At 44.4% G+C, this 11,810-nt stretch overlaps 2 protein-coding genes and 1 non-coding gene across 6 annotated transcripts; 1 reads left to right on the forward strand and 2 right to left on the reverse strand.

The window, feature by feature from the left end:
* Window positions 1-236: 236 nt before the first annotated feature.
* On the reverse strand, window positions 237-310 carry TRNAE-UUC (transfer RNA glutamic acid (anticodon UUC)). Its single transcript has one exon. It is a non-coding gene; the product is annotated as a tRNA-Glu (tRNA).
* A 2,409-nt stretch (window positions 311-2,719) lies between these two features.
* LOC103627663 (probable amino acid permease 7) lies at window positions 2,720-5,911 on the forward strand. Its single transcript, XM_008647957.4, has 7 exons — window positions 2,720-3,009; window positions 3,167-3,406; window positions 3,484-3,577; window positions 4,269-4,486; window positions 4,597-4,730; window positions 4,832-5,059; window positions 5,236-5,911. Exons 1-7 carry the CDS (start codon window positions 2,892-2,894, stop codon window positions 5,623-5,625), a joined length of 1,422 nt encoding a protein of 473 aa, XP_008646179.1. The 5' UTR covers window positions 2,720-2,891; the 3' UTR covers window positions 5,626-5,911.
* Window positions 5,912-7,123: 1,212 nt separating this feature from the next.
* Window positions 7,124-11,531, reverse strand: LOC100273517 (putative calcium-dependent lipid-binding (CaLB domain) family protein). Of its 4 annotated transcripts, XM_035967807.1 has the most exons (10): window positions 10,814-11,104; window positions 10,470-10,683; window positions 10,036-10,133; window positions 9,615-9,699; window positions 9,226-9,301; window positions 8,893-9,056; window positions 8,682-8,811; window positions 8,393-8,509; window positions 8,208-8,303; window positions 7,124-7,749 (listed from the first exon to the last, which is right to left on the reverse strand). In XM_035967807.1, the coding sequence occupies exons 3-10, from the start codon at window positions 10,085-10,087 to the stop codon at window positions 7,471-7,473; spliced, it is 999 nt and encodes a 332-aa protein (XP_035823700.1). In that variant the 5' UTR covers window positions 10,088-10,133; window positions 10,470-10,683; window positions 10,814-11,104; the 3' UTR covers window positions 7,124-7,470. The 4 variants fall into 4 exon arrangements, with proteins under 4 accessions (XP_035823700.1, XP_008681448.1, XP_008681450.1 ...); XM_008683226.3 differs by lacking the exons at window positions 10,470-10,683; window positions 10,814-11,104 and adding an exon at window positions 11,201-11,531; NM_001147935.1 differs by lacking the exons at window positions 10,470-10,683; window positions 10,814-11,104 and adding an exon at window positions 11,201-11,463 and having other exon boundaries at window positions 7,263-7,745.
* Window positions 11,532-11,810: the final 279 nt, after the last annotated feature.

An 11,810-nucleotide genomic window follows, 5' to 3' on the forward strand; every position in this document is an offset into this window, starting at 1 on the left:
CCAGTAGTGGATGATTCCCATCTTTTTAAATTTGCTTTTAATGGGAAATTCTCAACTAAGACGACCTATGAGGGGTGTTCATCCAATGAGTCCTATTTGAACCCTTCGAGTTAGATAGTTGGTTACTTGGTTATGAGTCTTATGGTTAGGATATTTTTCAATTTTTCTGATGCAAGTGTCACTGATCGCTCTCCCAAAGGGCAAGAAATAACGCACACAAAAAGGTAAAAAAACCATTCCATTGCCGGGATTTGAACCCGGGTCGCCTAGGTGAAAGCCAGGTATCCTAACCGGACTAGACGACAATGGATGCAATTAATATAAAGAGACTAATACTGTTGACACTTGGCCTAAAGCACTCTTGACCTCTTAAGATGGCTTTCGCTCTCGCTGGCGTCACATGGCCAGCCGGTTGCGGGGCGGGCTGTATGCAAACTAAACAGACTATTTTTTACGGGTTTGTGTAAGTTGTAACCTATAAGTATCTCCAATAATATTTTAAACTGGTGCCTCTAATTGAAATATAAGTTCTACACAGGAAAAACTAGTACACCAATATTTTAATTTATAAAATTTGGTTAAAAATTATAGAGCATTATTTCAAATGTCTTAAATATACTATACCGTAGTGGACTACTTTATAATCTAGATTTGGGGCTTTACTGTATTGAATTAATGTGGATCCGGCCCATATTAATATTCAATAATAGTTAATGCTAGAGGCTAACATTAATGCTACGGTGTACTAGTAATTTAGTACCATACCGAAAGTTCAAGTGACAATTCACTCAACTTAAATAGGTGGACTATTGGTGCATCTATTGAGAAGCTAAGAAAAGGATGAAGGACTGTCACACGCGCGCGCGCCACCGGACGTCACTGATGGCAACCGTTACTGTCTGTTGGTCTCCCTCTGCGTGTGTGTATATATACGATGAGGGGAGGCTGCTTCTGGTCACGACAACAGTACGACAGACGTGTTGCGTACAGCCCATCCCCGTCCCACCTTTTGCGAGCACAGACTGGCAACCGTTACTGTCTGTTGGCCTCCCTCTGCGTGTGTGTATATATACGATGAGGGGAGGCTGCTTCTGGTCACGACAACAGTACGACAGACGTGTTGCGTATAGCCCATCCCCGTCCCATCTTTTGCGAGCACAGACAGTGTGGGAGAGCAGGCCTCCGAAATCGTCGTCCGCGGAGAGACACTTGCACGGGTGTGCGGACGATCAGTTTTTAGGGAGCGTACTCGCGACTGCTCGCTTCATCTGCTCGTCCAGCGCTGATCAAGTTCTTCGTCGCCGACGCCATTCGAGGGACTGCACTGCGTACATCTGTCTGCGTCGACTGCGTACGACTACATCGAACATACACACGAGATACCTCGTATGAATGGAGCCACTGATGCCTTGAGCATCGGTCCCTCCGCAGGGTACAATCTGTTCTTTGTATTTGTGCATATTTTATTATTATTTACTGTATGAGTAGTGATACACATATGCACATACATGTCGTCACATATATAACTGTGATTTTCTGTATTAAATTAAAACTAAAAATACCTAATCCTCTAACATACTGTTAGAGTAGAATCTTTTTGTTGATGCCCTAAATCTTATAAAATATATTTATTTTTAAATTATAGGATGTTTTTATAGGTCATACAGTTGAAGATGCTCTAGGTCTGTTCGGAAGTAAAAAATTCGAGGAGATTTTAGCCCCTCCAATTTCCTTCTCTCAAACAAGTCCTAAAGGTTTAATCTATTTATATAGGTCTGCAATTAACCTGCCTTGTATCGATACATCGTTTGAACGACTTTTTTTTAGAGAGAAATAGTGTAAAATGGGAGACCAATATCAATCGTCTTTATTTTGTGTGCCTCGGTAAGGCATCGGTGGAAACTAAAACTTATTTCGTTTTTAGCTAGAAATGTTTCTTTTACATTAATGAATAAGCGCCTGTAGATTGTAGAAACAGAAGGCAAGCCCTGCCATATTAGGCTTCGTTTACGCATCAACACGCATTGGCAGAGGCAGGCCGGGGCCAAGCACACCCCGCTCCGCAAATACGACACCTTTTTTTTTATGAAATGAGCACCATGATTAAGACATGTACTCCGTACATATGTAAAGAAGGTTTAAATTGCTTTTATAGTAGTGGATGGGATGACCTGGCGAAAATGGAGTATCTTTTGTCATGTGCCAACCGGAGGTCACTGACTAGGGTTGTGTGCGGAGAAAGGCCCGACCGCGATCTGCAGGCGTCAGCGTCACCTCTGGACGGGGTGGAGGTGGTGGTGGAAGGAAGGTGGATGATGCTAACGAGCAGGAGTGCAGGACACACTACTGAAGATGAGAATGGACACAAACTGAAGAAGGGAACGCGAGCGGTTTTTTGTGAGCGGACGGCACAAGAGGACTGAAATCCTGCTATCCTTCTCCTAATAATTAAGACATAGAATAATAGAAGGCACTTGGTGCAAAAGACATACTTTGAACATTCTATGTTTTTCTTATCTGCTCTCGCTTTGTTTATAGTACGTACCAGCCTACCAGGTACCATTCAAACATTTTTTTATTTACCATTCGAACATTATTAGCGCGCGCGGCTGACCTGACGTGCGTGGTGGTGACCGCTGGCGACGACGACTCTCAGACAAGGACATTAACCAGCAGCACCCCTGCTAACCTGGATTTAATAGGCAAGGGACAGCGATATATGATTTATTTTACACGTATGTATCTGCCCCCTACTCCAATACCAAACGAGCCACCCATGGTTTCGTATCAGGAAAAGCTTTCTTTATATATATTCGGGCATTGCGTTATCGTGTAGCTTTGCAGAACAGAGAAGGAGAAGGGGGAGCTGTAATCCTACCTAAGAAGCGGCGATGGGGCGGTCAGGAGGCGGCGACGGGGACGGCGACGGCGACCGGCTCCTCCTCGGCAAGCCCTTGGAGTCGTCGTCGTCGTGCAGCTCGTCCGACGAGAGCCTGGTCAAGAGAACCGGTGAGTAGTCGTCGATGGATCCATTCCACGCGCCAAGCAGATCATACATGCATACCATGTCTGTCCGATCCCTGCATGCATGTGATGATGTGGTTTCATAGCTAGCATAGCTTATTGCCGGTCTTTGTTGTGCACGCGTGTGCGCGGGGGCCCGCAGGCACGGTATGGACGGCGATGGCGCACATCATCACGGCGGTGATCGGGTCCGGCGTGCTGTCCCTGGCGTGGAGCGTGGCGCAGCTGGGGTGGGTGGGCGGGCCTGCGGCGATGGTGTTCTTCGCCGGCGTCACCGCGGTGCAGTCCACCCTCATCGCCGACTGCTACATCTGCCACCACCCGGAGCGAGGAGGCGTCGTCAGGAACCGCTCCTACGTCGACGCCGTGCGCATCTACCTGGGTGAGATGCGAATTGAGGAATTTTCTGTTCGTTCGGACGACTGACAGGCAGTCGTCGCTGGTTGCCACGTGTGCCAGGCGACAAGAGCCATTTGTTTTGCGGCTTCTTCCTCAACCTGAGCTTGTTTGGCACCGGTGTGGTGTACACGCTCACTTCCGCCACTAGCATGAGGTACGTACAGTACAATTCGCTATGCACGTCAACTTCAGCTCGCGCTGCTGCTTGCTTGCAACCTGCCTGCAGTGCAGCCAGCCACGAGTACGTCTATCAGTGTGACTAAGCTAATGGCGAAGAATAAGGTTTAATAGCATGGCTTGATTGGGAAAAAAAGAAGAACTAGTAACTAGTGTGGTGTGTGTGGGCACAAACTAAAGCGGTGAAGCTAGCTACTAGTACAAGACTGGGAAGAAAGACCAATAATGCAAAAAGTTCAATGAGGTCACTCTCCAGTCTCCACCCTTGCGTGTGCATATATACAAACAGCTTCGTGAGGAAATATTATTTGTTTTCTTTGCCTTGCTTCTCTTTTACGTTCTCCCTGGTAACGAAAATATATTTCTTTTCTGCTATGTATATCAACTGTGTCTTTTTCGATTCACGTCAGCAAATTTCATGTGGTAGCCGAGCTAGGGAGGAGGAGACGGTCAGATTAGGAGATATACGTAGTACTAGAGTATCTCCAGAGCTTGCTCCCACGCCCATCACCAACCGCTTGTGCTCAAAATTGTTGGCGCCGCCAGCTTTGCATTGGTGAAGGATACCGGTGTTTTCGGCAGATTTCAGACACCGCATTGTGCTGGCCTCGATAAAAGTCTCAGGTGATCATGTCTTGGTCTGTTCCGTTCCGTCCTTCTCTCTGCAGGGCGATCCGGAAGGCCAATTGCTACCACAGGGAAGGCCACGACGCGCCGTGCTCGGTGGGAGGAGACGGCTACTACATGCTGCTCTTCGGCCTCGCGCAGGTGCTGCTGTCGCAGATACCCAACTTCCACGAGATGGCGGGGCTCTCCATCTTCGCCGCCGTCATGTCCTGCTTCTACGCCTTCGTCGGCGTCGGCCTCGGCGTCGCCAAAGTCATCGGTACCACTCCACGGTCACCACTCATATGCATGACAATGCCATGCCTGCCTGCCTGCCAGACATTTCCCTTTTTGAGATTATTGACCGAGCCCTTGCGCGATTGCCTTCAGCAAACGGGGTGATCATGGGCGGCATCGGAGGCATCCCGCTGGTGTCCACGACGCAGAAGGTGTGGCGAGTCTCGCAGGCCCTCGGGGACATCTTGTTCGCCTACCCTTTCTCGTTGGTGCTGCTGGAAATAGAGGTACGTGCGTGCGTCAGATATGTGATCTTGTATACTCCTAATCAACTTATGAGATCAAATTATTTATTGCCTCTTGTGCTGTGCTGTGTTGTGTTTCCAAGGACACGCTGAGGTCGCCGCCGCCGGAGAGCGAGACGATGAAAAAGGCGACGAGAGCGAGCATCGCTATCACCACCCTCTTCTACCTCTGCTGCGGGTGCTTTGGCTACGCGTCGTTCGGCGACGGCACCCCGGGCAACCTCCTCACCGGCTTCGGCTTCTACGAGCCCTACTGGCTCATCGACCTCGCCAACCTCGCCATCGTTCTCCACCTCCTCGGCGGCTACCAGGCAAGAAGCACAGCTAGCAGGCTTCACTGTACCACGGCCGCACGGGCGCGCAACTGTCAGAAAACACCACCTTGCAGCTACTACTAGTTCTGCCTTCGACCGGACGCCGCCACGCCACGCACGCACATCACACCACATCACATCACATGCTGACATGCATGTCACCCTGCCTGCAGGTGTACACGCAGCCGGTGTTCGCGTTCGCGGACCGCAAGTTCGGCGGCGGGGCCACGGTCGTCGAGGCGCCGCTGCTGCCGGTGCCGGGCGCGCGCCGCGTGAACGCGAACGTGTTCAGGCTGTGCTTCCGCACGGCGTACGTGGCGGCGACCACGGCGCTGGCCGTCTGGTTCCCCTACTTCAACCAGATCATCGGGCTGCTCGGCTCCTTCACCTTCTGGCCGCTCGCCGTCTACTTCCCCGTCGAGATGTACCTCACGAGGAACAAGGTGGCGCCGTGGACCAACCAGTGGCTCGCCATCCATGCGTTCAGCCTCGTCTGCCTGCTCATCAGCGCGTTCGCCTCCGTCGGCTCTGCGGTTGGCGTGTTCGGGTCGGAGACGAGCTGATTCAAACTCTGCAAATGCAATTGCCGGCCACTTTTCGGACATGCATGTTCTGTGCATATACTGCGCTTGTACATTTAGCGTTATACCTAGTACTGGAACGGTCAGGCCGGGCCCCGAGCCTCGTGCTTAGGCTCAAACGGGTCTGGGCCCAGAAGGTCCAAATTTTTTTGGATCATACCGTGTCAGCCTAAAGAGTAGAAATAGTGGTTTAGCCAGGCTCTAAAACACTTTCTATCTTTGTTGGGCCATGCCGACCCATATATTTAAACCATATAAAATTCAAATATTACAACGACATAAACTACATAACCTACTAAACTAAAGATATTAAACAATGTGAGCACCATTTGACAACATAAAGTTCAAATATTACAACCATATAATGTATATAACTTACTAAATTAAAGAAATTAAGCAATATGGATTTAATTGGGCCATGTTAGCCCAAGCCTGTCCCATGCGTGCAGGCCGTGCTAGGGCTCGATGGATCGGAATTTTAGGCCCGACTCAAGCCCGTCTTCGGGCCGTGTCAGCCCGGCCTATATTATTTCGTGTTGGATCATGCTTTAGGCTTCTATTTTTAGATTGTGGTCGTGCTGATCCAAAAGGCTGACCCATATTCCTAGGACTAGTTATACATACAATCAGCGGTAGTAGACTTTAAATTCCATTCTCCAGCCTAGGCACCAAGATTTTGGTGTACAAGGATTTTTTTTTTGCATTGAGATACGTCAAGCTTAAGAGCAAGGCTAAATCTAAACATCTGCAGTTTCAACGTGTCTGAAACAAATCCTCCAGGAACTTAAAGAGGGGACAATATTTCGAAAGATGCAGCCATTGTGCTGTTTCCAAATGGTCCAAGCCACCACCGCAACAATTTACATGAAAAAACGCCCTCCAAAGATATTCTTCCTTCAAACATGTTGAAGAAGTCAAGAGGTAAAAAATAATAGTTATATAAGAATTATTGAGCTTCATGAGATCTATAACTTTATAGTTTTTTATATATTTGTTTATAGCCATATTAATGTTAAAATAAATAAATAATCAAAATTATGTTCAAATCTATATTAAGTAACAGAATATAGTACTTGTCAGTTTCCAATACTCCATACTTTCTAAGATTCTATCATTTGCTTGTTTTTAGATATTGTATACTGGTTACTACAATATCAATTAGTGTAGGAGTTAAATGCTTCACGTATAATCCGTAGCTTTTTAGATTTCATCATTTGCTTGTTTTTATAAGATTATGTAACACTCTGGTGTTACTAGAACTAAAACTTAACATGACATCATATGTATCATATGCATTGACATGGTTGTGTTGTAATCCACCTAGAATGCATTTACTACAGCGCCAACAACCCGATTAGCTACTACAGCGCCAACATGGTTAAGAACAAAGTGTCAGCAAAATGTCATTTGTCAGTAACCGGTGCAGCAGCTTCTCCAACGAAAAAACTGAACGGGCTAGACTCATCTAAGCAAAGCTCCAGGAGAACCAACAACCCGATTAGCTACTACAGCGCCAACATGGCATCAGCACAAAGAGTTCACTGGCTATAATTGCCATCTCTTACAAGACACAGGTCCTTTCAATGGGACAATGCAACAACAATCAAGAGACAGCGAGTGCTTACAAGGCATGATAACCAGTTACCGGGAGGGGGGTGAAAGGCGCGAGTACAACCGACAGTTACACCATGATATTCTACAGTGACATTTTTAACAAATTCAAACCATCCAGCAAAAATGTCCAAGACCATCAAGTGGACAGCTTGGAAACATCGATGCATCTTGAGTATAGATTTTTAGACAAAGATCAGGGGAGTTATCATTAGTCTAGAGGATCGGAACCCATTCTAGCTCCAACTCCAACTCACCTGATTCTACGTTCTGTAGCTTTAAGTGCACCTCCTGTTTTACCTTACCTGCCACAACATTCACCGTGCTATCTTTCATCAGGGCGTTGTCTTTGGTCATGAACCACCTCCCAATTTGCATGTCACCAAGACGTGAAGTATCTCCAAAGGCCATGGCGGCTGTGATCATTGGCTGGAGATCTATCTCTGCTTCACCCATGATATCATCAGCTGAGAACATATCATGGTCATACACTTCCTGGACATAGATATTATGTGTATTACTTTCATGTCGCTAATAGCCAGCAGCTTTTTTCTTAGCTACTTTCTCAACACTCTGCTCTTTTCTTGAAGCATAATGTGAAGTGTTTTATTTCTTCGACAAACTTTTTGAAAATTTGACTAAACATATACAAAAATATACTAATATTTATGATGCACAATAAGTATGATTAGATTAATTTCATAATATACATTAGGATATACAAATGTTGATAATATTTCTATAATTTTAGTCAAGCTTTAAAAAGTTTGACTTCCAGAAAAATGAGGTGTGCAGTTATTTTGGGACATAGGGAAGTATAATGTGACTGATTCAAGGAAACACCCTAAGGACTTTGCCATAATTCATGACACTTACCATATTGTACTCTTATTTGAACTAGAATCCTTTGGATATAAGGAAAATAATTAAAAGGTTCTAATGATAAAACTTACAAGTTTTAGAGGTCCATAATTTCGAGGAACAGATATCTTAAGCACTTCATTCCATACCGGATTCAGATCACTTTTTTTAACCGTTGATTGAACTTTCTGCAGTTAGAACCAATTGTTGATTTTTTGGAGCAAAACTAGCAGGATAAATAAAATGATTTGTGTATATAAACTTTATATAAATATACCTGCCCTCCGAGCGTTAAAACAACATATGGATCACTTGTTAGCATGTCTCTAACGGCCAAGTTGGTGCCTTTGACCAGTGTGATATTCAACTCTCCAACAAATTCTCTTGTATCTTCCTGTGATAAATTTGTAACGGTAAGGCAGATTGACAAAATCACTACAACCATACAAGTTTCAATGAACATGCTCCATCACAGACATGCAATTGCTATGCAAAAATCATATTAGCCAGGAAATAGGTGAGATAAATATAAAAAAATGTAAGACATATTTCTCAGCACAACTTACAAAGACATCCTTCCTTGAAGTGCTAGAGAAATTGCTATCTACACTCTTCACAGAAGTGGTAGATTTAAAAGATGATCTTGATGAAATGCGCAAACTTGGCTTCAAAAAATCTTGTGTCTCATACTTAGCTCTGTATATAAAAAAGGTAAGGGATTATTATACAGGCGAACATTGGTGACATTACAGAGCACCGATGGAACAGTTAGCAGACCTTATAAATTTTGTCCTATATTCCATCGTTGAATCTGGTTTGGGTTTTGGGTGATCTTTTGGAAGAAAAGCCTCATAAATTGAATTTGCATATGAGTTTCCACCAACCTCAACCATGGAGTCGATATCACTATCAGACCAATCATCCAAAGTTACAGATAAAACCTGATGGAGAATAGCGGAACCATGAAATGAGTAAGGAGTCTAAGCATGAACTATGACAGACTAAAGATCATAAGAGTACTGAAAATGCTGATGAGTTTGAAGGTGCATTGACATATATGTACAATACAATTAAAAGAAATGTAAAAGAAGTTTGTCATGTTCAAATAACCTTTGAGATGTCAGGTCCAAGTGCCCTATGAACATCTCCACATTTTAAGCAAAGAAACACTCCAATATTAGCAGATCTGAAATGCACAAAAAACAAATAGCTTTTACAACTTATGTATAATGAAATGAAATAAAAACAAAATAAAGTACTGTGCATATTGGGCATTCATTTTTGTTTGTTTTGTAATCAATGGCATGGGTATAGTAGCAAAGCTGTGTGTGTACACATGGGCGCTCCATTGCATTCTGTCTTCATATAAAAGAAATCAATGATCCAGTTTATCAACATAAAAAGGAAGGATCTTTTGTAGAGAAGCCATGTAAGTAGCTATCTTCTGAAATGATAAACATAATAATAGAATTTCAATGAGAAACAATGACGTCACTTACGCCCATTTGGGATCAGGTGCACCACAGTCAGCACATATCCTATTGTCACTTTTTATCATGAGATCCTTCAATTTTCTTGCTTTGCCTATCAAACAATTAACAAGAATTTAGCAAAAAAAAAAAGTGCATGTGACAGAAAATAAAAGGAACCGAAGATTCACTTGCTACTATTTGTGGAGTTGAATAACGTAATATTGACAAATCAAGGTATAGCACAAAAATACACTCTTATATCCTATTCAATAATATACAATATAATGAAGTTCATGCCAGAAATTTGTTTATTTATTGGATTATGACTGTTATTGTATTGTCATGTACTCATGTCATCGTTATTCTTTAGATGTAAGCATGTTACAGAATAGAAGCATGGCACATGGCATATAACATATACCATGTTATCAAAGAGTATCTTATATACCTACAACAGGCTTAGTTGACTTGATGTGTTGGTAGCGATTAGCAGTACTCATCTTTGCGGCGCAACTTTGGATAACTCACGAAACGAACTACTTGGACCTGCAGACAAGATATGAATTAGCCGGAGTTGAGGATCATTTTCTTATCATGATGAAACAAACAAACATGTCAAATGAGAGAACAAAAATTGAAGCTTTTTATTTCATAAGATGAGAACATAGCTCCATAATACACAGGAATCACTATACAGCTGCTGGTCCCTCACTGCAAATGAAGTTGCACTAGCCAACGAATATCAGGCCAAATATAACTTAAAGTCTGGTTGTTTAAAAATGAAGTGAATAGAAGAATTAGTGTTGGAGCTGGAACAAATTTGTGAATACTGGATATCAAGCTCACAGGGTTGGCCTGTGAAATTTCTTTCATATTTATCACCTAGACAACTGAAACGAAGTGGAAGAACCCATCATCCTGGTAATTATGTCTGGCTGGCTCCGCTCATGTTGATAAGCTCTGCAATCACAAGATGTACATGACTACAAGGCAGAACAAGAACCAATGGTCCTCCCTTGCCTCTGCCACCACAATACCCCAAAGGCGGTGATCACCCAACCCCAAAGGAATATGCAAGTGACATGTGTTCTGAAGCCTGGCAGAAAGAAATCGCCATAGATCAGGCAGGACTACAAACTAAAATATATAGCATGAACAACTATTGGTGCTTGGCGTGAGGAGGGGGGATCGTGAGTATCGAACATTGGTATCTGTTTATATCTCACCAGTATCTCAATTTCATCCAAAGCATGAACCACCCTATTATTCCATACAATAAGAGCTGGGATGTTTATGGATTATCCCAGCCTTCCGATGCGATCAACCTAGATTCCATTCCAACAGCGTGTGTTGATGGTTGCGTTCAGACGAGAAATCGCATGAAATGCCTACATAATTCAAACTCTGCAGTAGGGACATTGATGTGGCAAACAAACAGTCGCGACCCAGCGAAATCAAACGCATTCACGAAAATCGAATCGCATCCGCACTATCACGACGCAGCACATCCCCTTCCCAAACGGATCTTGTAGCTGACCGCATCAGCGCTTGAAAGCGACCGAATCAGAGGATCGGCACGGTATAAATGTCGGGAGAAAAAAAAACAACCCAACCTGAGGGTTCGTTGAGGCGGGACAGAGAGCGGGGTACCGCCGGCGGCTCCCGGGGCGAGGTCGCCGGCGGCGCTGGAGCGATCGCCCCCCGGCTTCGTCGCGCTGGGTGGGGTTGGGGGGCGGGCTGGTGGACGCGCAAAACGAGCACGGCGACGTGGGGAGGATCAATATGGGGGCGGATATACTATTCTTTTCCTGTTTGTGTAGCCAACCTTTGTCTGCTCACATGGTGGTGGTGGATTCGCTCGCGGTCTCGGGAAGTGGCGAACTGCGTTATGTTTAGGGTGCTAGGGAAAAAATAGAAAAATAAACAAGGTTTGAATTGTGATTAGCTAGTTTAAAATGCAACACTAAGGGGGTGTTTGGTTACACCCCGCTAAAATTTAGTCAATGTCCCATCGAATGTTTGAATCTCCGTTCCGGGTATTAAATGTAGTCGGATTATAAAACTAATTTGTCAGCCGAAGATTAAAAGACGAGACGAATCTAGTCCAGTTGGTTGGGTCTATATTTCATACTCCTATTTAAAAGTCAAACGTTTGATATGCCTCGGGCTAAACTTTAGCAGGAGCAACCAAACACCCCATAGGGCCATTTAATCTTTTGTCGT

This window comes from Zea mays, chromosome 5 (genome assembly GCF_902167145.1).
Source record: "Zea mays cultivar B73 chromosome 5, Zm-B73-REFERENCE-NAM-5.0, whole genome shotgun sequence".
Lineage (NCBI taxonomy): Eukaryota > Viridiplantae > Streptophyta > Magnoliopsida > Poales > Poaceae > Zea > Zea mays.

Bases quoted from the DNA above. Each gene is read 5' to 3' on its own strand.
- LOC103627663 (XM_008647957.4), top strand. From the start codon at position 2,892: ATGGGGCGGTCAGGAGGCGGCGACGGGGACGGCGACGGCGACCGGCTC. The intron at 3,010-3,166 runs GTGAGTAGTCGT...GGGGGCCCGCAG, and splicing joins GAGCCTGGTCAAGAGAACCG to GCACGGTATGGACGGCGATG. The intron at 3,407-3,483 runs GTGAGATGCGAA...CACGTGTGCCAG, and splicing joins CGCCGTGCGCATCTACCTGG to GCGACAAGAGCCATTTGTTT.
- LOC100273517 (XM_008683226.3), bottom strand. From the start codon at position 10,087: ATGAGTACTGCTAATCGCTACCAACACATCAAGTCAACTAAGCCTGTT. The intron at 8,304-8,392 runs GTATATTTATAT...TTCTAACTGCAG, and splicing joins TTTTAACGCTCGGAGGGCAG to AAAGTTCAATCAACGGTTAA. The intron at 7,750-8,207 runs GTAAGTTTTATC...ATCTATGTCCAG, and splicing joins ATTATGGACCTCTAAAACTT to GAAGTGTATGACCATGATAT.